This window comes from Rhopilema esculentum, chromosome 15 (assembly GCF_057945365.1).
Source record: "Rhopilema esculentum isolate cy_ngs chromosome 15, ASM5794536v1, whole genome shotgun sequence".
Lineage (NCBI taxonomy): Eukaryota > Metazoa > Cnidaria > Scyphozoa > Rhizostomeae > Rhizostomatidae > Rhopilema > Rhopilema esculentum.
Genome location: NC_142829.1, coordinates 2,143,448 through 2,168,846, shown reverse-complemented (window position 1 = coordinate 2,168,846; position 25,399 = coordinate 2,143,448). Strand labels below are relative to the sequence as shown.

Here is a 25,399-nt window from a genome sequence, read left to right as displayed (position 1 = left end):
TCATTATACATACGATAACTAGAATATGAAAAATTTTAGTTGACGATTTATACTTGCTACTGAAAACAATAATGTGGAATAGTTTATCTTTTGCGATTTTTCCCTGCTTACATCAAACACGAAATATCGCTCTCCGTTCCAGGCATAGGCAATGTCTTTCAACGATGTTTTCGTGAAATACAGAGAATTTTTCGTTGCCAGAATGTATTATGCATGAAAGATCTTGCTGGTAGTTTCCACAATAGTTGTTCTACCTGGCCCCTGGCAGCAAAGCAGACGCAGAACCTAATCTTGCCATGGTCGTGGAGTAGCATTTGAAACTGTAGAGTGCATTTTGCTGCCGCTTAATACTTTTGTCAACAGAAGATTGACTGTGAATCCAGGTGTCTACAAATTCTTCCAGCATGGCATCCTCTGTGGCACCTTGCATTCGTCGCTCTCTCATGATTTCCAGTTGGCTTTTTTCTCTTTCCTTGAATTTGTTTCCTCCAATTTCGAAGAATGCTTGTCCACACTTGCACTGGGCCTTGTGCTTCTTCGATGAGCCATTAGCGAAGTTCCAATTCCAGCCGCTCTAGTCTTCACTTTATATATAGTACTGCTTCTACGCGATTTGCTCTTTTCTGGCATTTGAAGATGATATTCACCTAGGAATTGTGCTTGTCCTTCGTTGTTAACCTTCGACGCTATTAGGTACTCTAAGTCTTCGCTTTGCTGTTCCAGCCACTCCATAACATCATCTGGAAACCATTTGTATGTGAACGTACGACAATTTGCCTTCGTTTCTCTTGCTCTGACTTCCCCGACAAACTGAAAGAATTTCTGTCTGAAATTTGGGTAAACCCAAAGGGTGAAAAAGGAAGAAATAAACATAAATTTTGGGAGATGGTCAACAGCATTACCAACATCGTCACCATAATTACATCATCATACTTGTATTTATGTTATGTATAGTTTCTTTTGCATTTTGTAACAGTTTTTTCAATGTTAGTGTGCCACCTACAAACTACCTTGTAATATTAGGGTTTTTAAGTGTTTTATGCTTTTGCAAAATGAAATGACAACTGGTTTAAAATTGTAAAAAAAACGATCAATATAATAAATATGATAGATATAATAAATATGATAAAAATGATAAACTGCTCCACTTGCCATCAATGTGTACATGGGTGTCTGCTTCGTGTTTCTTTGTCACAGACCCAAATAAATCTAGATTTTGCTGACTTAACACCGCCTTGTCACAAACACTGCTTGCATATGTGAACAGTCTTTGTAGTTGTCCTACATCATCTGATATGCATAGGATATTTATCCTTTGCAGCTCGTTTCCAATTACCAGCTTTCCATTAATATCTTCGACAAGAAGATCATTTCCACTTAAAACAGAGCTTAGTAACAGTGCAAGCTTCAATTTGTGAAATGATCCACCAATGCAAATTGATTCTGTAGAATTCAAAGTCATAGCAATTGGAATTTGGCTTAGTAGCAGTAAAAAATTATTGCGTTTGGATACTGTGAACATTTCAAACCACATATGTAACATAAAGCAAGGTTTTATTCATGTGTTTATTGAAATTCAAGCTAAACAACCAAACTAAAAATAATTATATGTTTATGCATTATGCGCTGCAATTATATCAAGTATAATTCACAAACTCAAGAATTAAGCATGCAGACTGCAAGGTTCAGTTCTTCTTGTTTCAGCAAACAGTTTAAGTAGATTTTAGAACGGCTAATCTAAGGTCAAAGTAAAAAGAAAAATATGTGGTCAATGAAATTGAATTTAAAGCGAAATTTTTCTTACCACCAAAGCTGTACGCTAGACTTGTAGCAAAACTCCAAGGAGACATTATACGATCTAGTGTCGAGAAAGTTTTTATGCAAATTATCAAGAATAGCATACCGACATCAAATAATTATAAATTCTATAAGTAAACTCTGTTGCTATATGAGACAGGTATCCCAAATATATTAGACCTTTATCGGAACACCGACTGCACAGAGCACAAAACACCATGCTTTATTTGTCCTTTAAAACAAGCCAACAAATGAATACAGGGCTATTCCATTTTCTGAATTAAGTAAACATTCAGTATCATATCTTAAATTCCACAACATAAATTTAGTATGATTTAACTACACAAAGAAATAATTTAACCACAACTACATAAGGCATTAAACGAACAATTAGCACAATATGCAAATACAAAACAAAGAAATAAAATAAATTGCATGCAGGGAATTACTTAAAGGAGGATCTCTCTCATTACTTAAAGGAGGAGCTCTCGTTTACATTTAGGCAACGAACTAAATAAACGACAAAATTTAGTTGGTTTATCAATATGATAGTAATGTTGTACTATAGTAGGTATGAAACAAATAAGAGCATACCTTCATACAGAGATCTTATAGAATCCGGCAAGTCCTCTGTGCAATCATTCTTCTTAACAGCAACCATTTTTGCGTACTTAAAATTTTCAGAAAAGGAAAATTCCAGATTAGTTTTCTGTAAAGACGTCATAAAGAAAACAGAAATATGCAGGCACCGCGCAGCCATTGGGCTGGCAGAGGCTATAGCCCCCCTTCTACTTTTTTACAATAATAGCTTAGAAAAGTTTAAGAAAATTTACTCTGACACAACTTTGGAAAGTTTACCCTAAGGGATTTTAAGTAGTAGCGTTTTTCTTGGCTGGGAATCCTTTCTGTTCATTTTCTAGTTGTTTTGTTTTGTTCAATTACATGATGCATTTTCTAACTTGGTTAGCTGGGTGTTTTATTATCCTCAAGCTAATTTTTTCTTATTTTATAGTTATTGATATCTTCTTTAAAATAGCTTTTTTATAAAAAAAACCAGCAAATATTTCCTAAAAGAGACGTTTTCCGGCGTACTAGAGAGTGTGGCCTTAAGAGATATTTTAGTCACCCCCTTTTAAGCCCCCCAAAATTTTAGACTGGTGTGCGGTGCCTGAGAATATGTTCTTTAAGACAACACTGTAAATATTACATAATTATTTTATACCATTGTCAGAGAAAAAACATATTACAGAATAATCATTTTTACCATAAACGTTTACTAAAATGAGGACGAATAACTTAGTTTTGAAAAAACATTATAGATCATACCTCCTCGATATCACAGGCCTGAAAGAAGACAAAATATACTAAGAACGGATGTCTACAGCTACAGGGACATTACTAGGAAACAGCTTATATGGCTTGCATTTAAAATATGCTGTAACCAACAGTATAATTTTATTCTGATTGGGAATATTTGATATCAATGAAAATATCTGCAGCAAATGTGAATCCATTATGATTGAATAAGAAATTAAAATAAGACGTCCAAAAAGTGTTGAAAACTTAAAAAAGCAGGTAGATGCTATAGAGCTTTACTAAGTATTTAGACATTTCAAGGGAATTGGAACAAAATGGGATTTTGGCTGATACACATTTTAAAGGTGAATACTAGGACAAAAGTATAATAAAATTTAAGCCTTAGAAAATTTTTCTCTCTTATTATATGCTGAAAATGCCCAAGATAGTCTTGGTCTTCTTTCTTTCACTTCCAATTCTTTTGTACCGTTTTTCATAAAATAACTTTTGTTTTAAAAAAGGTCTTTTTGCGTACCTCCAAAACAGTATCGTAAAACTGCTGTGACGCTGTTCGACGCATTGGCTCTCTTATAACTACCCCAGTGATCCAATAATCGTGCCCAATTTTCATTCTATTTACCAGATCATCTGCAAAAACAAGTTTAGGGTAATGAAACGTATTTTAGAATAGAGAGTAGTGATAGATTCATCATCAGCAAGAGCATTGTATGCAGAGGAGATCAAAGTTTGAGCCTAAAGGCATCTGAATTTTCAGTCTTTTGTTCAATGGTTTGCGCCAGCTCAATCATGATCAATAATTGTGTAATCAACAAGCTGCCTGTTTACATATAATTGAACTCAAGGGAATCTTTTTGCAAAGAGAAAAACTACCAACAGAAAATCTTTTTTACCTCTGGCTACAATTGCTACTCCTTGCTGCCGGCTTTGAGTTGTTTTTCTGCCTGGTTGCATGCATTTAATACCATCATTCAATACAATTGTAAATATTCTCCGTTCTGTTTTAATATGCAAAATAAAAGCAGATTGAAAAATTCAAAAATTGCAGCGAAAAATATTCGAAAAATAATTCAAAATTCTCAATATTTTGTTGAAAAATGATTTATCAATCTTTAGTGATATGGTTAAAAAATTGCTAATTTTTTCTCTTCAATAGAAAAAATGGTACATGTACGTACCTCCAAGTTTCCGAAACTTGACATCCTCCTCCATAGAAGCATAACACTGCTTACATCGCCTGCCAGGTCTAGAAATAACAATATTGCCAGCACTATTTAAATAAGTTGATCTACAATCACATTTAAAGAGTTTGATAAAATACAGTTGATTTCACAATCTGTAATAGTTTTGCTAACATTTTGTAAGTGCAAAATCCATATTCATTAAATTTAGCTCTTGATTTATTCACACAACGCTAATATAGTTTTTATGTTTCATAAATCTGCAGGTTATTGTAACATATGAAATCTACTAAAACAACAATGGTTCTTACTTAGTTTCGGGCAGCAAATTTAAATGAAAACTAAAATCTATTTTGAAAAAAATTTCAACCATTTTATCATTTCATCTGAATAGAATCTGAGTTGATTGTCAAAATTTTCTAGTAAAACATTTGGCACCATGTAACTGGAATGCAAACATTTTTCTAATTTTCATACTTCTGCCAAAACTATATCATTTATGCATTAGACGACTTTATGAAATATCAACCCACCTTACGATGTCGTATTCAAACATCCCTGGAAGCCATGAAAATATATTTTCACAGGCACTTGACACACATAGCTCTTCTTGAGTGCAGTTATATTTGGTTCCTTTCCTGTAAGAAAAACGCAAAGTTAAAAACGACATGAAAGTGATGAACGACTATTAAAAGTTTCAATGCTTACAAAGAAATTGTTTGGCAATGTATAAACTGCCTGATATAGATCTTTCATTTTCATTGTATAAATTTCCTGGTAAGGAAAATTCTATAGAAAAAATTCGCTTTACGCAGGTGCAAAAGCATATCGAGTTAACATGAAGGCAAAAGGTTGACGGTATCTTAAGGAGACATGTTGACGCTTGGTTATGTAAAAATTTAAAACAATAAACATGCAAATTGATAGTATTGGTTTCATTCGTGTTAAGGTTATTATGTAACACGAAATCCTTGGCAAAAGAGCGAGAAAGCTCCAAAAAATGCTTTCCACGTAATACTTTCCTTTGTCTTAGCACAATTTCGTATAAAAGTTTTGTGCAAACGATGCAACCGTAGTTACAAATAATGTAAGAAAAATCATTACGTCTTATAAATTTGATACTTTTATGACATATTTATGATTTTCTTACGTATATTCATGAATAGGCGTGAAACCAACAACAGTCCCTGCTATCTTCATCAAACCTTCGACGCAGGGCAATCGTCCTGTTGGCATGAATCTAAAAACATTCGAATTTACTAACTTGGAATCAATTTATCAACCTAAGGTGTAGATTGAGATATTCTAGCCCCCCAGTGAAGATCACTATGTATGCACCCAATAGCAACTTCGTGGAATACAAAGTTTAGCCTCGGCAGGACAAGAGGGCTATAAACTTAGATTTTAAAATGAGTAGCTCCACAGAAGCCACGCGATAAAGACGATCAGACCCTAAATTTTGTTCCTCTTCTTTGTGCTTTAAGCCAGTGATTACTTCTAGTCTCAGAAAGACGCTTAAAGGTAAAAAAAGTACTTAAAACACTGATATCACCTTACATACTAGCTGCAAGCATATCAACAACAAAATAACAAGATCTCAGCCAATATTCTGCAAAAAACGTTCAATTTAAAAAAAATTCATAACACCACTTACTCTGAAAGTGTTGGCAGATTAATAAATTTTGGATTTATCAATATCTGACTTGCAGCCTCGATATTCAGCCATCCTTTATCTGATATAATTTTGAAAATCACCTAGCAGCATATAAAAAGCAGCGTATAAAGTGATGCATATGTAAAACGTAATTTTCTAATCACTCAGCCCAATAGTCACAAATGGACCCCGTTATTAAGCTAAGTAAGTATTGGCAAATATCACTGCATTTTAATGTTTCCTGTAATTTTGTTTTTTGAAGAAAATGATAAATCATTAAAGCATAGTTCTTAAGACAGTTGTTAGCACCTTTATCAAAATTTATGAAAATCTTCTGTACAGCTTATGTCATTAAAATTAATTTAAAAAGAAAATCTGCAGTAGCACTTACCCATCTTAGTTGGAAAATGAAATCTTTTGTGTCTTTGATCAGAAAATTTCCGAGTTCCACTGCCAAAATGAAAGAAAATAAGTTTCATCAGATTCATTTCATTTCCACTTGCTATAGTTTTTTAAAAAAATTGTTGGCTGCTTATGTGACGCGAAACAGTTTTAGCAATAATGGCCTTCTTTGAAGGGTGTATAATGTTTGGCGTACAGTGTCAGTGGAATATATTGAATAAAAATAACAATAAATGACTGTTGAATAACTAATAAAAGAATAAAAGACAATAAAAGACAAAGTGAATTCAGCGTAGAACATAATTCGGTGATCTCTATCACTAATTACAATGTCTTTTTCGATTGCATTTGTTGAGGTCAATAGAATTTATCTTATTATGAATACTTCTTTCACCAAACATTGACATTTATACCGACTGTGAAGATGTTTTAGAATTTTTTTAATACATATATATATATATATAAAACTCTCTTGTCAGTGGAAGGTGCCTGCTGTGGGGGGAGATGCCAGTTATGAGGGTCCCACTGTAGCTGTCAAAGTGAACTTTGTCAGCCAAATTTGCACGAACACCTTTATGAACAGCTAGAAACGCTTTTGGGGTACCCTGCCCACATATGAGGTTTTTGTAAGCTTGAATATGTCAAGCGTCTACATACTTTACCCAATCAGCACAAATGGATTGTTGAGGATGACAACGATAAATAGTATCTTTGAGATATTGGCAATTACTATGTTACAAATGTCTGCGTTACAAATAGAGAAATAATTTTATCATTTACCTAACTACTTTAATATAAGCATGTCCTAGTTCTTCTTGTATCCATTCTTTAAATTATCGTTAACATATTTGACTTCTGGCAAAATTAGACAAGACTTACACATCAAAAACTAAGATCACTTCAAAATCGTACTTCTGAATTACCGTTAGATTCAAGTAGCTCGGCAACGTCAATTTCCATGTCAAAGTCGTAGAAAATGCCTTCCTGGAACAAGATAAAGTTACTTTTATAACTGTAAGAGAATTTTTCATCAGAAGATATTAGCTATATATTGCCATTCTGTTGTTTAATATTACACATTCTTCAGTTTTGTGCACATGTAAACCATTTTTCTGGACAATGATAATAAACCATGTTTGTTCCAGAAAAGTCTATTCCTCCTTTTGGTAACATTATCTTGTAAAAAGTGCATACAAATATATAATAGATTGAATAAGAATAAGAAACTCTGCCTGAAACAAATTTTAAGTATACTAGCTTGCATGTCGTGCAATATAATTTGATAATAAGTGCATACAAATATATAATAGATTGAATAAGAATAAGAAACTCTGCCTGAAACAAATTTTAAGTATACTAGCTTGCATGTCGTGCAATATAATTTGATAATAAGTGCATACAAATATATAATAGATTGAATAAGAATAAGAAACTCTGCCTGAAACAAATTTTAAGTATACTAGCTTGCATGTCGTGCAATATAATTTGATAATGTAACTTGAAATTAAGGTTATTACAGCTGCGCATGTTGATTATTTCAAAAATTTTCTGGTTTTTTGGTCTTTTGTCAGGGGCGAATTCTTAAGCAAATAGTAGTATACGAGACCTTATAGAATTTCCAAATGTTTATGTAGGTTTCCTAGATGACTGTCTATGAAATTTTTAAAATTGTTTTAGATTTGAAAGAATTCTTGAGATTTTGAAAAAGATCTCTTCAGTTAGCTTTGCTCCTTTTGAAGATTTTTCTTGAAAATTTTTTAAGGACTTTTGCAGATTTTCCAGCAAAGTCTACAATTTTCTGTGATCGGTAGGCTTATTTAAAGTAAAAGACGTTAGGCATATACATATAATACTAGTGATAAAAAAGAACTTTTTAAATGTAATGAAATCATTCATACTATTGCTCTTACCGTAAATCCAGCTTGAAAACGATCACAAAACTGTTTTATCTTTGAAATTAGCTTCTTTTTCACCCATGCTACCATGATAGTTTGCAATTCTAAGCTGGCCGGCGAGGGACACTGGTTGGACCCAGATGAGTTTCCAGGAAAGTTTTCCTGAGACGGCAACAGCGGAGAATGCGGCTCTACTTTTATGTTCGCCATTCACTTCATTCAGTGTGTATAAAGCTTTATCCAAAGTTTTCTGTAATCAGGCAATGTAAATGATGGCCTTCTGAGGAGTCTAATGATAGTATGATGTGTTATGTTACAAAATAAATCTAAAATTTTAAGCAACTAGAACTTATAAAAAAAGTCAATAAACAAATGTAGCTGAAACATTGTCAAATTTGATAAAACATTGTGATGAAAACATATTAGTAGATTCATGATCATTAAACTGGTTTGGATGATACGAAAATGAAGATTACACCGTAGTATCTTTTAAGAAACCTTTTCATACCTCCAAATGAAAGTTTCCTGCGCTTCCTTTCTCGATTTCAGATTTCCTCTGATGGCGTGTACAAATTTTCGCGCCTTTTTGCTAGGGTCCAGGCCCTACGCATTCAAGGTCGCAGAACGTAAAAGGCATTTCAACTTGGACGCTCTAAAGAAACAAAGAATAAAGATCGTCATTTTTTGATAGCCATCCTTAACCAGTAATAATTTTTTGCATTAGAGTCTCAAAGATTATCATATAAACGCATTGCGGCAAAATCGAGGTAACATATGTGGCAGGAAGAGAAAAGACTGAGGCTTTAACAGGCGGATAGAGAAACCCTTTAAAGTTGATAAAGTGGCTTACAGTAGGTCACTTCTGCGAATACATAGCGGATATCAATTACACATTTGTACAGCTTCGACAGACATCATCCTGTAAACTAATAGCCACTGATCCATGGTTTTCAACTTAATCTGGAGCAGCTTTAAAGTTTATTGAGTTGACAACCATCGAGACTAATATCAAATTGTAATGGATGTGAATACATCAGAATACAATAAACACATAGCGTAATGGTTTTTAGCTGCTGATAGCTTACTTCATATTTGATAAGGTTTTCTTACAATACTGGATTCGCTGATAGATCATTCCTTCTATAGCTATGCAATGAAATATCGATTGATAATATATTAATTAAGTTCATTGCACATGTAAACCATTGCACATTTCCCGTTGGGATACACAGGCAAGATCATATCGCTTCTAAATACGAAAATGTCATGCTGTTATCTATAGTAACATAAACACGGTGACATGATCGTTTTCCAAGAGATGGATTCATGACTTACATAGCACAATACACGTTTTGTATTTAGTATCTCACAGTAACAACATTCTGAAGACTGATTGTCTGTGTGCAGATACTTGCATGAGGATCCGCAAGCCATACTGAAACAGTAAGGTATCTCCAGATGACGTCACATCAGTTGCAGAACAAGTAAAGCATCTGTATGGCAACTGACCATGTGCATATCTACTTAACTGTTATATCGATCAAAAGTCCTAAGTTAAACTGCTACTAGACACTAACCGTAGGTTTTAAAAGATTTTGATAGCCAATTGACATATAAACAAAAAGGCTAAATATGGCGGTACTCATTTCAGCATAAGACTCTTTGTTGATTAATCAAAGCACGCTGAGCTAGATCTCGCTTACTCCATAACAGTAAGCACGCAAGTAATGATTTGCTAATAAATCCTGTCTGGTATTCAGTTTCATAAGCTCTGCAAATCAACCCTCGTATTGAGAGATGAAGTTTTTCTTTGTGCTATTTAAACGCATTAATAGCCTCTACCTAAACGACACCCACTAGTTCGTTTGGCCAGCTCCTTGTCCGCCAGTTCTCTATCACAGTCATCATCATAATAATGATTATACCTGTTAAAGGGTAAGGTCGTCTTCATGGAGCATAATTCGAACATGTGAGTTGTATGGCCTCATGCCTTTCATTGCTCGGAAAGCTCCGATGTTCCTTTTACACTAATCCATAGAAATACCTTACAATTGTACGTATCGATGAAGTCTTCAAAGGTAAATATGGATTTAAGTAGCAAAAGAGCTATTACGAAGCAGCAAAAGGCTTTGAAATTCAAAAGCAGACAGTATATGCTGGGTATTGACAGGTTGAAAATGTATATGGAAAGGAGCTTCTGTAAATATTCACAGAACAGATATCTTTTCTTCAGAGACACATTTCTCGTTCGGAACCCGTCAAAACTAATTCGGTTTTCAAAAATAGAAAATCATTGATTAGATCAGATTTTGTCAAAATCGGATTTCTCATTAAAAACTGAATGTGGCTGGAAAACGTCTCTCGAGTACTCATATGGGCGAGTATTCAAGGCTAACTTAGGCATTCATGCATATGAACTTGAGGTTTTCGTCGATCGTTTCAAGCTACGTATGAAAGCAAGGAGTTTATAAAGATGCAGCCATGGATCTAAAACAAGCACTAAGCTTGAAACTTGGTCAAATGTATAACGGGAATCTAAAATCCTTTGAAAGATGCTTGTATGTTCTGTCATCGCATCAAACATCGAAGGGGTGTTTCTCTTCTATAGTAAAGGTACTTGAGGATGTGCCGCGAGCTAGAGTATTCGATTTCGGACATCTAGTCTGGCCAGGATATACTTCTTTGAAATTTTAGTCGAGCCAAGGTCTAGCAAAAGGTATCATATTTGACAACATTGGTGCTTTGATAATATTGGATTCTTAACCTAGCCTTGGAGAGTAGGATTTAGTCCTGACAAACAATAATAATAAAATTGTCGATAATAAACTAGAATATGAAGCAAATTGTGTAGAAATTATTCTAGCTAAGGGTACCGTTTCCGTAAAAATTACTCTAGCCAACATTACTCTATTGCATTTTCTCGGGGCAGACCCCTACCCAAAACATTCGCTTCCCTCTCCCCACCCCCCCCCCCCCACCCTTCTCCTCTGTGATCAAACACAAGTAATTTTGGCTAACGAATGCTTGGCTTAGGCCAACAACAATCCTAATTATTGTTATCATTCTTATGTCTCACGGAGAGACATCGGACAGAGTTTGAGGTCAGACAGGAAATTTAATATGCCCGAGGCATATTTGTAGGACTAGTTTTGCAGTATATCTTAAGTTTCAAGAAAAATAATTGGATTTTAGTCTCTAACGATACTTTGATCAATTTTTTTTCAATTGAAGTATAAGAAATCATTTAAATACATTTACTTAGTAGATTAATCTATTTCATGATCGTAAAACCATCAGTAAGAATTTTTCCAGAGATTTCAGCATGGATTAGAAAACAAGCTGATCAGATTTCAATGATACTTGCATTGAGATCCTCAAATTCTTTAATACGTTTCAAATGAAGAGTAGCCCATCGAAATAATATCTTCAAACATATATTAATAGTTCAATTGAACATGAAAAACAGTAGATGTCATTAATGGTGATGTCTCTTCACCTATCTTTTCTAAGTACATAATTCCATATAGACAAATTAATGTGCTAAACACCATAATCAAGAAAGCCGAGTAGGAAGAGCCTCTTTGCTTATTCAAAAACCAAAATGCTCTTTTTGGTCTTTAAAGCCTCATCCTTCATGTTATATCCTTTATTCAAATTGATAATAAATTATTACTGTGCAATGAAGAGTGGCATAATTAATTCAATGGATCAAGTGACTAGAATTTTCTTAAGATTACATAAAGGTTGTGAATAAAGCACAAGAAATAGAAAAGGGGTGATTTGCAGGCAAGTTAGACTTAAAGTGCCTCTTAAAGAGTGTATCACTTCGCTCTCTCCTTTTCTTTGATGAGCTGTTTCTGCGCATTTTTTCAAACACATGGTTGATATCTTAGCGTTAGAACAGCATTGCTTCCTGCGATGTAAACTTCGATTATTGGTACAGAAAAAGAAACAATATAAGAAGAAAGTGAACTTTTGTTTATCAAACTCATGTTTCATCTAGCGAATGAAATTCAGCTTTAATCACGAATATGAGGTAAAATTTCAAACAATGCAACGCCCAGACTTAGAGTTTCCCAAAAAATACAAAACAGCCTCAGGAACAGCTAGTCTTTTAAGAACCTGAACTTTACTAATCAAGAAATGGATGTGCTTTGGGCAACACATATTATCTTCTTTCTTTTCAAGAAACCTTCTGAGTAATCAATAGGTTGTTCGGTCGAAGGTTGTTCCTGAGTCTGAAAATAGCTACTGAATTTCAATTCCTTTGAATTTTTGAAAGGAAAAGTTCAAGGAAATCAGTGTGGCTTTGGAGAAAAAGTATTGGATTTGGATCAGTTTTCAATAAAAAATTCATGTATTGTTCATCTAACCTTATCAACATTCCAGGTAGATTTGGTTTTACACAACCTTGAACTTTCATTTGGTTTATTATACAAGAGGAAACCATTATTCAGTTTAAACATTCAGTTGAAGTGGTTTAGCACAATGTGATGTTATTGCCAATTAAATCAATACGAAATGACATTATTAGCTCAAAGGCTCTCATTCAAAGATTCAAGAGACACAGTAGCCCATGGGATAAGAGCAATAGCGAACCTTGAACTATAGGGGGGAGTGGTGTGATAACCGACAACAAAGAAGATTTTGTTCCTTTTCTACCTTTAGTTTTAAAAAGACTAGCTGACGACGTGGCAAGTAAACTACCAAAAAATGAGGAAGAGATGACCTCTTGTGAAAGAAATGATTTTAGACAGCAGCAGTGAGAAAACGTCACAATTTGCAGAAGTTGTACAGCATTGAAGGCGTCGTCCATTAAAATTGAAAATAAAACAAAAGACAAGCTTTTTCTTTTATTCGTAAGGCTTGAATAATTAGCAGCCTCCTATTGGATTACAGTGAATGCAACATTCTCTCTCCGTTTAGCCTCACTTGCACCTTTCAACAAGTTTCAAATTTGCCATTGAATAGGATTATAACGTGGCCTTTATAGAAAGAGACAAAGATAAGTTCTACACAATTTATTCAATATAAACTGAATAACGAATAATGAATTTACGTGATAATTTGCAAGTTATCTCTTTCATCCGTCTCTTGTGTTTCTTATAATTTATCCTTTCCCTCCATAGATCTTTTTCTTATCTTACTATATCTTTTTCATTTTATTTGCCATCCACCTCATACGAGATCTCTAACATGAATGTAATTTCTCCTTTAGAGTCTGTCTTGTACCTGCTCTTCTGCTAGCTCCATCCCCCCGCCAAGCAACGTATTCACACTTTAGGAACTTGGTTAAATCCCGGTCGGTTTGAAAGAACCCATGGCAACTATTGATTATTGATATGCCATTCTGAGTGGCAACTATTGATAGCTCGCGCAATGCTGATAGCCTCATTTTCATTTTCACCGCCAGCCTGTCACCCTTGATACTTTAGGTTAGCGATGCTTCCCAGCTTATTATTTGAATAAACATTTCTCTTGTGAATCAAAAATGCTAAATATCATATAGAATAAAAGACGGTTATCCTCACATTGTTTGATTTCAGTTAATTGAAAATGGTTACAAATAACTCCTTCAAAATCATACCTCCAAATTTTGTATCTACGAGCATATTTTCATATCTTAGAGCTTTCTCTTATGCATCTTTCAAATTGTAATTTGACAACTTACCGAAAAGGACGTGAAAATAGCCAAGCTAACTGAATCGTCACTGCCTCATTGGCTTGTCTGTGTGGATATTTCTAAAATGAACAGTCAAAAGAGTTCCTTACATCGCTACACTAAACAAAAATTGCGAAGTTGATTCTCATTGAGAACCAGCTACTGATACAGGTCACGTGATTAATTTGGACTAGTTTGGAGCCAATACTTTCAAATGTTTGCCCTAAGTACGCCTGCTAACATTATTTTGTTTTACTTGCCTTACCTTTTACGTTAGACGCTAGGTAGAAAAATAGAAATTTCTCCTCCGCAGAGCGAAGGTTCTTAGTACTTCATCTTTTAACCCTCTAAAATCACCAATTAATACATATCTCGTGCTTTTCATGTTTGTCTTTAGATTTTCTCCGATGCCTTTGATCAGAGACTTAGGCCTATCTCCTATTACACCGAACTTATGCATGATTATGCTGACGATTTTTCAATGAGAAAGAGCTTCATCGACAATTAATTGAAGACATCCAATCCTTTTGCCGCAGAAAATGACGGTTGACATTAGGATTTAGCAATACTTTATCGTAGTAAGAAATTGATTGCTAGACCGAAACAAAAAAATACTCAGTAATCAACCAACATCTACGATCTAAGGAGATCCTGATCAAATGGATAAATTCCTGGTAGATCCTTCTGATCCACAATGTGTGGGTAAAGCAAAGACTGCCATTCTGAGCGGCAAACAGCCGCCTGTGTTTCGCCCACTGAAGGCTAAAATCCCAGCATATTGACAAGTTAAAAGTTACGTTTGATAATTTTCATTTAATATCTTGCGAAAAAATGTAATTTTTGTAGCTTCTCACTTTTTGTCAAAATATGACTGACATTAAAATTTGTCAGCAGGGATTACATCTTCAGCATACAAACAAATATGAACTCCTCAAAAGGACAAATTGATATTTTGTCGTTTGTTCATTCGTCCCATGAAACTCCCTTTTTCCAAATTCTACAGTACCCGGTAGAAATTCTAGGTTTCGCTTCAAGGAGACAAATCGCTTCAACGTTGAACAAATTCTATAGCACATTGCGTTCACCACTTGATCAAACTTCATAAAGATTTGTTGCAAAGAAAGATCGTTGAAGAACCCTCTGCCGCCTCGCAGCACCTCAAAACTTTTGCTAAAAGAGTGACGTTTACCCGTTTGTAACAGAGAGTCTTCACTGGCTCAAATTGCGAGAAAATGCTACAAGTGCCACTGCCCACTGCCACCTACATTTAGACGAATTCTCCGCAGACTGAGAAGGGGATAAAAGGCATCGTCTGCGGAATGACCGAGCTTCAAGCGTCTGTTTCGTGGTTGACGTTCCATAGAATCCAGAACGTGGGAGTTCTCAAAGATATGATTATCTTTCAACTTTGTGTCTCTGGATGTTTATTATTGGATCTGGATGCCCCATCGAATGTAGAAGGATTCACCATCGAAGCGGATCCTCAGCTCCCGACCCGTCAGAGGGGCCTTAGGGAGGAAGCAACTTATTTTATGGGGGGAGTGCCATTGTTCTAAAAAGAAAAGAAAATCAGCCAGCATATAGATAGTGAACAGAAACAATAGAATCCAAGAAGTTTTGAGGGTACACAGCCCCCCTCTCTAAAAAACAATATCAGCTGGAGCCCTGATATCAGTCGTTACCTTCCACTAAAACACCTTCTTGATGCAAGAAGGGAGGTGAAACATTGCTTAGTGGCAAATTGCGACAGCCTTATTACCGCCGAAGTACCAAGTGACATGAAGCGCTATTACATTAGTCAAAATCTGATACAAAACGTTTTCATTTGCCAAGGCTTAGACTTGTCTTAAGTGGATATCTGCTAAGATTTCTGAGGTTGCCAAATCAAATCCTGAGCCGGCATCGTAGTCTAAAATCGGCCAAGAGAGGTTTGGCGAAGGTCTGAGAACAGAACGTACTTTAAAGATCAAACTAAACCAACTTAAGAATCAATTCACAGGCTACAGCTACTCAAGATTACGTCATACTCAAACTCAGTTTTGTTATTAATGGGAGGAGGACATGGAGGCTGCCGATTCAGTCGCCTCCTGCTCAGTACACTGTTGAAACTATAATAGAAATCTATTTAGCAAATATTTGGGGCAGTGTGCAGCTGCAAAAGATTAAAAAAACTTAACCTTGATTTCTTTTAAAACATTTTTCAGAAGCTTCGTAAGCATAAAACAGGTAAGAAAGCAACAAGCTACGAAAACTAATTCATACTTTTAAAACAAGTCCCAGTAATAAGCTCTTTCTAGAGCTGCAAAAATGGAAGAAAGGCTAAGTGTCTTCATCTTTTGTTTAAAATTGACTTTTAGAAAGGGGGAGGCTTCATGGAAGTCGAAAAGCTCTTATTCACCCGTACAAAAAGGAAATTTGGCAAAACTTCCCAGGCGACGCGCAAATATTATTCTAAAAGTTGCAACCCAAAGGCCGATTTCCATTCGACATTTTTTATGCGTGCGGGCGTAGCGCCCAAGTCTGAGAATGCGTAATTAACATCAAGTGGTCTCGATTTTCCGTCCGCTGTGAGCGCCAGAAAGTTGATAGGGTCTCAACATTTTTGTGCGCTCGGCCACTTGACAGCAGCACTTAGCTACGCATGCTCAGATTTGGGCGCTACGACCGTGCGCACAAAAAATGTCAAATGGAAATCGGCCTTAACATTGTAGAGCGCAAGCAGCTCATTTATCATGTAAGGTATAAACTTGAGTTTTCTGCTATCTAGAATTACTATAATAAAGAAAAGAAATTCTTCTCTCAAAGCAGCAGATTGAAACCAGAAATTGTCTTTATTGAAAACAGCATGAAGTATAAAATTGAGAAATAGGAAACTTTGAGGAATATAGATCTTTTTGTAGCCTTAAGTTTAATACACAGATATAAAAGTCAAAGACAAATGACATTGTAGGGTTGGGGGTGAAGCGTTTGTCATTATTTTAAAGCAAACTTTTTAAAATTCGATGTGTTCTTTGTAGAATAAAGGTTTATTCAGCTGGAAACGTAGATACCATGTTTTGAAGTCTAGAGGCTTTGAAATAGCGATCCATATTGGATCAGTGTCAGTTGCATGGCGGGAAGACAAAAGACGTTAGCTGTTGTCTGAGTGACGTCAGTCAGCATTAATGATTTTTATTATCCATAGTAATGAACTAAGCTGGGTGGTCAACATCAACAGTTTCAAATATAAACAAAGCATTGACTTTTATGCTACGAGAATGAACGCTTTCAAATTTTCCATTAACGTCAGAAACTTCGGTTCCTCGAACTCTGTCCACATCATATTTTCTCTAGAGAAGCATTCAAAATCGATGAGAATCTAGTGCTTCTATACCCGCTGAGTAAAAGTCATATGTCATAAAATGGAATTTAATATAAAGCTGAGCTTGAAGTTGTGTCTCGTTGAATCATTAGATTGATTATAAGACCTGCATCAAAATCGATAACACTGTTCTTTAAATAAGCCGAACCAAAGGTTTCTGGTTTGTGGTCTGCTAAGAGGGCCTAAGATGCGAACACATGTGAACACCAAAAAGTGGATTGTGAGTCTCACAGCCTGGCAGGGCAGATAACCACAACGGGGATCTAGAGTTCTAATGAAAGAATGTTATTACTACGAACAATGACTTATGAACCGGCTGCAAATGACTACTAGCAATAATCAAATAAAGGATATAGTTGAATCCCTTTAGGAAAATCCCCTTCATTAGTTCTCTTATACTCGATGTGTGGGCATGCGCTGTTGCGAAGAGACAGGTTATTATAAGAGATACCCAGAGGGTCTCTTTAAGCTTTCGATGACGTAAGCATTGGCTTGATATGAGTCAGGTTTGTTAAAGTATTCCAAAAGAAATTATTTTAAAGACTACTTCAACCCTTACTTGACAAGCACCCATCTCAAGATCGAATCAAGCCATACACCAAACAAATAGGGGGTATGTGGGTGTACCGGGTGAAAACCATGATAGAAATTTGATGTAGTGGGAAACACAACACTTTCCGGGTTACCAAAACACCGTCCTAAGAATATTTCCAGAACTTCAAATTATGGCCTGTTTCTATATGTTCTGTAGGCACTAACGCAAATATTAATGTCACGCTAAGTTAACGTCCAGGACATATTGACCAGATGGGTTTCAAAGCATGACGGCCGATTTATCACTGACGATAAAACGCACTAGTTAGCCATAGTGAAAGTTTTTTATCACCGGCAACAATATCAAACAGGCTTGACTTTTTGTCTCTTAGCACGGTAAAAATATCGTACTTAATGTGGTGAATGAAGACAAAAACCATACACACAATACACCAATCTCTTTCGACGCAGCTAGCACGTGACTTAAACCTGTGAAAAAGAACCCTTTTAAATCGAATAATGGCAAGCACTGTCTTGTGTGTATAATGTTTCTTCAGGTGACAAAGTCAAGGCTAAGAAGCTAACGGCAGCTCCGCCTAGCAAATCCTTCCGAGCAAGTGAACATGCTTTTCTTATTGATTTATGTTACCATTCAACAAATTTGTTTATCATAAAAGTTTATTTTGAAAGTTGAAATCCAAGCTCAACGACAATAATGGCCTGTAGACATTAGGCTCAAGATAAACTTGTTGGAAAACTATTCTTAAAACCCACTGTTGGTAATAATAGGATTCTAGTAAACGGCGACAAAATGCTACCAAAGACACTGACAAACCACTAAATTTGGAGGACAAAACCAAACCTCTTAGTGTCTTTTAGCACTTTATTACCAGCATTATTTGAAGGCTTTGGCACACCTCGATCTAGACAACAGGCAAAATGGATGTTGGTTTCAAGCATTTCGATCGCCTTAGGTTGCCTTCAATGGGCTTATATCTAAATTATCTCCAAAAAGTACTGCTCATATCCCAGGAAATATCGTGCCTTAGTTTCAATTTAAGATTCGCTTAGAGAGAGATTGATAATCACTAGGTCATCGCTGAAAGAATCAACAGAGAGGAAAACTTAGACAGAGATGAAGGAATGAATGGAAACCTAGATAAGCAAGGGAGCAGCTGAATGAACTGATTGGGCGGATTTGCTTTTACGAAAATAGTAGAAGCAAAAACGATGAAGATATTCAGAAAAACTGATTCGTGTCCCAAGGCAAACTTTATGTGCTTTTTAGACTCCATAATAACACAGGTTGATAATATCTGATAAAATATTACTTTTGAGTAAGAAAAATTAGTTATGCTTTAGTAGAACTGATGGGTGCCGACATCCGAAGCCCAAACCGGAAGAAAAGATTTGCTGACCTAATAATTCACACTTGATTTAATTCTTATCTAAACCAAGCTTCTTCTCCAAGAATGGACAATTTTTTTATTTGAAAAGAAGCTTACGAACCCAAAGCGGTGGCAGAGAGATAAGTTAACCAAATCTAAAATTGTTTTCAAAAGAATTATCTTGCATTCGATTAAAGCATGGTAACATGATAAGAAATAAAGGGCGAAGAAATTTTTTCAAATGACCTCTATCGCAAAGGGGCAGAGTTGGTAAAGGAAAGTAATTTTACTGCTAAACAAGTTGCATATGTAAGCAGAGGAATGGTGTGAAGGAAAACAACATTAAGACGGAATGTCCTGAAGATTTGCGGTGAGTTTGTTTGAGAGACGAACAGGGGTAAGTCTTTTGGTGAGTGGGGCAATCCTCCTTCCTGGCGTCAAAGAGCATGCGCATGGACGAAATTATTACTGCACGTGCACTTTGACGACAGGACAGAGGGTTGCCTCCCGCATTTGAAGGTTCTCACTCGTTCATCTCCCCCACTAGATAACCCTTTATTTTCTTTGGGTAAATTAAAATGTTAGATGCTCAAATTGGCCCTTATTTTGTAGGGAGTTTAGAGACGAAGCTCAACTGAACACAACTGCAACCACACCATAATCATTACAAAGTATTGTGAAGGATAGAGAAAACGTCAATTTGGGTCCAGGGCTCCCGGACACATGGCAAGAAGCTCTCACCATATTTTGGATTTCCGCAATCTCTTCACATTCAACACTAATCGAGAGCATTGATTAGAGTTGTGAGCACGAGGCAGGGGGAGAGGTTCTCGCACTTGAGAATACAGAATCACATACATATATTATAATCTTATTCGAAGACATGCCTCTCTCACTGTTATACATCTAGGTCCCGCACAATGGAGAGAGCAAGAAGGATGAGAGGCGGTAACCCTTGTGCCTAGAGTTAAAATGTTCATAAAACTGTCGTTTCCTTGATCACTCTGTGCATCAGTATACAAGTGGGGGGGGGGGGTGAGGTTGAGACCAAAAATTTTTCAGGCCATGCCCTTAAGAACGCCGGAAAATGCCCCTTTTAGAAAATGCCTGCTTATTTCCACATATCATTTATAAATTTCCAATTGGGAGAAGAATTAACCAAGTTGGAAAACACAACATATCATTAAGAAAAAAACACTAAGAAAGTGAAGAAATAAAGTTTCCCAGTCAAAAAGAACTGCTATTACATAGGAAATTTTTCTAACCTATGATTGCAAAAAAGTTGGGGGGGGGGCTTTAGTCCTGCTAGCACAATGGCTGCGCAATGCCTGCTTTAGGCATGTTTCTATAGGTGCATTTATCACAAAAAATTGCCAATTGTCAGGGTAACATGACAGAACATTTGAACACCATTAATCAACTTATTAGTAAACGTTTCAAAACGACCAATATCTCTTCCTTAGCGGTTTGTGAAACATGGCAGTCAAAAGGCAGTGAACTCGCAGATTCTTTCAATGACTTTCTCTGTAACATAGGTGACAAGCTTAGTTCGAAGATACCAGACGTGGAAAGCTGCTTTTCTATGGAGTTGAATGGTTCATATCATGAATAACAAAAATAAAGTAAGTCAAGTGTCAACATATCAGAAACGCAGGGCATCGAATGTGGAGTACCTCAGGGTTTCAGCCTTGGTTCACTCTTATTTTTGATCTATATTAATGACTTGCCATTTGTCTTGCATAGAACTAAGGTCACAATGTATCTCCTATTCCTCGAAATAAATCACTGACCTATGCAATGCTATGAACTTAGAGCTTCAAAATCTTAGTTCGTGGCTACAGGGAAATAAATTTTCACTTCATGTTGCAAAAACATAAGGCATTATTCTTGGTACTCTTCCTAACCTCAGGAAAATAGACTGCAATGATTCAACAAATTTTCCCATCCTTCAAATAAATGACGAGAAGATTGAATCCACGGGTAATATCAAATATATTGGGATTCAAATTGATCCATCATTAAATTTGAAAGAACAAATCTTGCTATCGGTAAAATTTCACGAGGAATGGAAAAGCGCAAGTACTCTAAGAGATAACTTTCGTTTCAAATCATCCAAAGAATGCACTTCAGTATAGGTAATCCGCATTTTAGCTCTGTTTGGGGATGTGCTGGTGACACAATTCTGAGAAAATTGCAAAGCGCAAAAATCTTGCAGCTCGTAACGTTACAAACAGTCCCTTCCATGAAACATTGTTGCCATAAACATCACAACAGTCATTGGTAACTGTCAAAAAAGAAGATTAACTTTGAGACAGCGTGTCTAGTATCTGAAGTCTAGAATGGGCTACAACTTCCTACATGCAGTCAATGCTTCACAAATTGTGTCATTCTTGCAGTCGGACCTTACGTACAGAGTAAAACCTCAAGTTGGCAGCGGAGCTTCTCGTATCGATGAATTCTCGGTCATCCCGCTGTTACTGTTTGGAACCAGATAGGCCATGAAATAAAAACTGCTTCTTTGCTAGCCGCCTTCAAAACTAGACTGAAAGCGTTTTTGAAGGATAAAGAGGTCGTTATTCTATTCAGCATATGTGTTTAACTTCCAAGTCCATTCATTTTCATTTACTTTCTTCTCTTCTTATATACTAGATTTTCAAGTAAATTTGTAATAAAAGGCTACTTGTGTTTTTAAGCAAGGCACATTGTTAAACAGTTATTCCAATTAACTGAATGAATTTACCCTATCGAATGTAAATCAAAGCAAAATGAAAATGAAACTCTGACTTCAGTTGATAAGCATATAAATTGTTGCCCATCAAGATATCGATCATATTATAGTTCTGAATATCATAGCGGAATGGGCGACTAAATGGCCTAAAAGATCATATTTTCGTCAAGGGGCAGAGAAAAGTTTCAAAGATGAGCAGAAAGACCTTCTTCTGTCTGCTTCCACAGCAATGGCGGTCTCGTTTGGTAGGCCTATGGATAAAGATTATATTACCCATCATTCTTTCTCTCATACATGATTACAACTCACGTCGTTACATAAACATAAAAAAGAATTGTATCTTGGCAGAAGTGACTATCAGAACATTGATTAAGCCTAGCCTTCCTCTTATGAACATCACTAAACTAGACACTGGAAATTAAACAATTGTAAGAAAGCTTTTTATTATTAAGACTTTCCGAGAGGAAATGTATTTATTTTATCTTAGAAATGCTTTGTGGCATAGAAAGTTGCCCTAAAAGGATATTGAACAGTTTAATTATTTTAACAATTGGACTGCATAGTTAGCGTGTGGTTTTTAGTCATTTGCATGCAGATAAAAATAAAAAGGACTTATTCTCGCACTTGTTAAAAACAGTAAGGAAACAAAACATAAAGTTTACATGAGGCGACTTGACATTTTGAACAGGGTACCACACGAGAACATTTCTATGGGGAAGACTGAAATACGAATATCGCATTAAATATAACGAGATTACGAGGAAAGTTCTTAAGTTAAAAAGGCAAACAGACACAGCGGGCAGAGAGAAGATAGCGAATACAAAGTAGCTTGTTTTGAGAGAGCACTGCACGACAAGATGATGGCAGGAATGTTATAGGTTTATATTATCTAGCAGTTTTGGAACCGATCTACATACCAACGAAATAAGCTGCTATAGAATTCTCAAGTGTGACGTCACAAAAAATATTTTTAGAATTTTCGAATTCGACCACATAACGTAGAAGAACACCAAAAAAATTCCCATTTGTGCAAAATCAGTTAAATTTGTCAAAAATAGGGTAAACTATGGCCAATAGAAGATTTTGAGTTTGCTAACGGATTACTAACTGTTATTTTGGCTCAGTTCAGAAAGTTATGAACTGAAAAAAAGTTAGGCCAGAGGTTTGATGGGGCCAGAGCTTGTGCTCATCTGGACACATCTCATCCAATTCGTAATACCTGTTCCTTTTATACCTGTTATACCGTTTATACCTGTTCCGTAATACCTGAAAGTGTTCGATTTTTCTCTTGGATCCCTGTCGTGATTTTCTTATAGGTACGCAGCACTGACTGGTCAACTATACTGGTCATGTGCTCGCGATTTTCTGATTGGCTTTATTCGGTCTGCAAATGGGTATATATTTTATATATTGTGCTTTCGGACCCTTGTTCTGATGCTTTATACTTGGAGGATTGTTAGACGAAAAAGCTTTTAGTAAGTAACATTTTACATTTTGATTAAGTGCATTTATGCACAGACCTAACCGAATGCAGTTTGATATTTAAAACAGGCCAAGATGAATGTTGATTTAGCATAGTTATTTGAGTAAACACGTGTATAGGACAAACACGCCCCCAATTCTTTTTGAGGCTTCCCTCGATAATGGGTTTGCATCCCTATTATTTAAATGTTACTTGAGGATGCGCACCCCCTCAATTTGTTGCAGCAATCGTCCAGTTGTATAAATAAAACTCATTTGGCCTTAAATGAGTACAAATAGTTTATCGCGTAAATAAAGATTTCTCTTTTCCTATTACATGAAGATGCATACCCAACTTTTCAAGCATAGCCACCCTCTTCACAGAGGCCAATTTCATTTTGATTTTGTTAGGCACATGCTTAAAAATCACTGGCATTACGCGAATCTCTCTGTTGCAGCAGAAATAATAACCCTCAGTTTCTTTACAATACCAATCAATCTCCTTGTCACGTCGCAAGAGAAGTAAGAACAAAATGATGAAAAAGCTCTAGCGGACAAAATATTCAACAGGATTCAAATAATATTTGGCTAATAATAATTAAATATTCAAATATTTGCCCATTTTTTGTCGTATTAAAGGCCATCAGTTTTCAAATCTCTGCGATAAAATCGATTATAAGAAGAAGTGAGACAGAACAAGTACGGGAGGTAGAATTCTAAAAACAAAAACCTTTCAAGTACTCAAACCGTTAAAAAAAATGAAATATTTTATGTTAGACCGAAAAGTCCAGAAAAAGCGAATTCTGAAAAACAAATAAAGGAAATATATTGGAGAGAGCTCTTTTTACTTTTCTTTCTTTCCTATTTATAAGACTTCGCATTTTTCGAACTATTCAGACAAAAGAAGAGTCGAGCAAAAAACAGAGAGAAAGACTTGTAAGCAAGTCCTGGCTACCACTTAAGCTTTTCCAGTATGTTTCAAGCACAGATATATGTGTTCATTTGCAACATTTAACTACCTTCTATCTTTATATATAGATTTTGTAAAGAAACAGAAATATGGGCAGTTAGGAAAACTTTGGCACAGCTAAGGACAGGTCACAAGACCTTACTTCACATAACACTTTGGCCTTTCAAAAAACACTCTCAGATGAAAGATGGCTGCTGATAGTGTAGTAACCATGCTTTCATTTCAAACTCATGAGCCGATGGCCTATTTCGCGATTGAGGGTCGAAGACAGCGGCCGGTGTTTTTATTGTGAATCCGTCTAAACATCGAAGAAGAATGAATGAGTTTTTTTCAAAATTCGCTCTGTAGTTTTTCAATTGGTTAAGGAAATAAAGAAGAATTGTTTATGTGAAGATGGATTACAGGTTGCGATCAGGAAGCATTATGATGTTTATGTTTGCACGGTTCAGATATCAACACCGATTCATCGAACTTCTCCTTCTTTCTCTTTGCATACACCACAGAACACATAGATATTACAAGAGTCGAATGGCAAAAGAAAACATTTCTTATCATGAATTTTCATGGGCCTGAAATTTCATTTTGTAAAGGAACTCGAGAATTGGCCTTATCATTGCAATTGTTTTAGACTTTTAATACATAAATTGGTAACAATCAAGCATTCTTTCAAGATTTGCCCTAAAGAATGTTGGAAGCAAATAGACTCTAAAACGTTAAAACAAACTTCGTCTTTCCCTTTATGAAAAAGCACGGAAATAGAATGCTGTCAACAAAGTTTCAAATGATTCAATTATACAAAACAAACAATCTTCTAGCAAATATCAAATTATAAAATGGATACTAACTTACGAATATGTTGGTTTTGATACAACAAAAAAGTTAACAAACTGCTAGAGTAGTTGTATGCAAAGGTAGTTTCCTTCGTTTCAGTGTGCTCATTTTAGGAGATCAAATGTTTTTCATACATACCATTTGATACATAATGATTTTCATACCATTTGATACATACAGTGAGGTTCTTTCTTAAACATCAATTGATATAGAGTTCCATA

General features: G+C 35.7%; 1 protein-coding gene across 11 annotated transcripts in view; it reads right to left on the bottom strand.

The window, feature by feature from the left end:
- LOC135685228 (minichromosome maintenance domain-containing protein 2) overlaps window positions 1–25,399 on the bottom strand; it is a 63,478-nt gene that overhangs the window by 10,818 nt on the left and 27,261 nt on the right. For 2 of the 11 annotated variants that reach the window (XR_016144620.1, XM_089112679.1), the window contains exons 1-15: window positions 13,915–23,870; window positions 8,752–8,895; window positions 8,259–8,532; window positions 7,272–7,332; window positions 6,338–6,396; window positions 5,947–6,047; window positions 5,443–5,532; window positions 4,826–4,930; window positions 4,290–4,357; window positions 4,005–4,109; window positions 3,629–3,741; window positions 3,124–3,141; window positions 2,392–2,467; window positions 1,805–1,858; window positions 1,153–1,443 (exon numbers count right to left, since the gene is read on the bottom strand). Coding sequence is in view for 10 of the 11 variants with exons in the window: in XM_089112679.1 (XP_088968805.1) it covers window positions 1,153–1,443; window positions 1,805–1,858; window positions 2,392–2,467; window positions 3,124–3,141; window positions 3,629–3,741; window positions 4,005–4,109; window positions 4,290–4,357; window positions 4,826–4,930; window positions 5,443–5,532; window positions 5,947–6,047; window positions 6,338–6,396; window positions 7,272–7,332; window positions 8,259–8,453 (1,336 nt within the window). In the remaining variant the exon portion in view is untranslated. The other 9 variants (XM_089112676.1, XM_089112674.1, XM_089112675.1 and 6 more) reach the window with 9 other exon arrangements.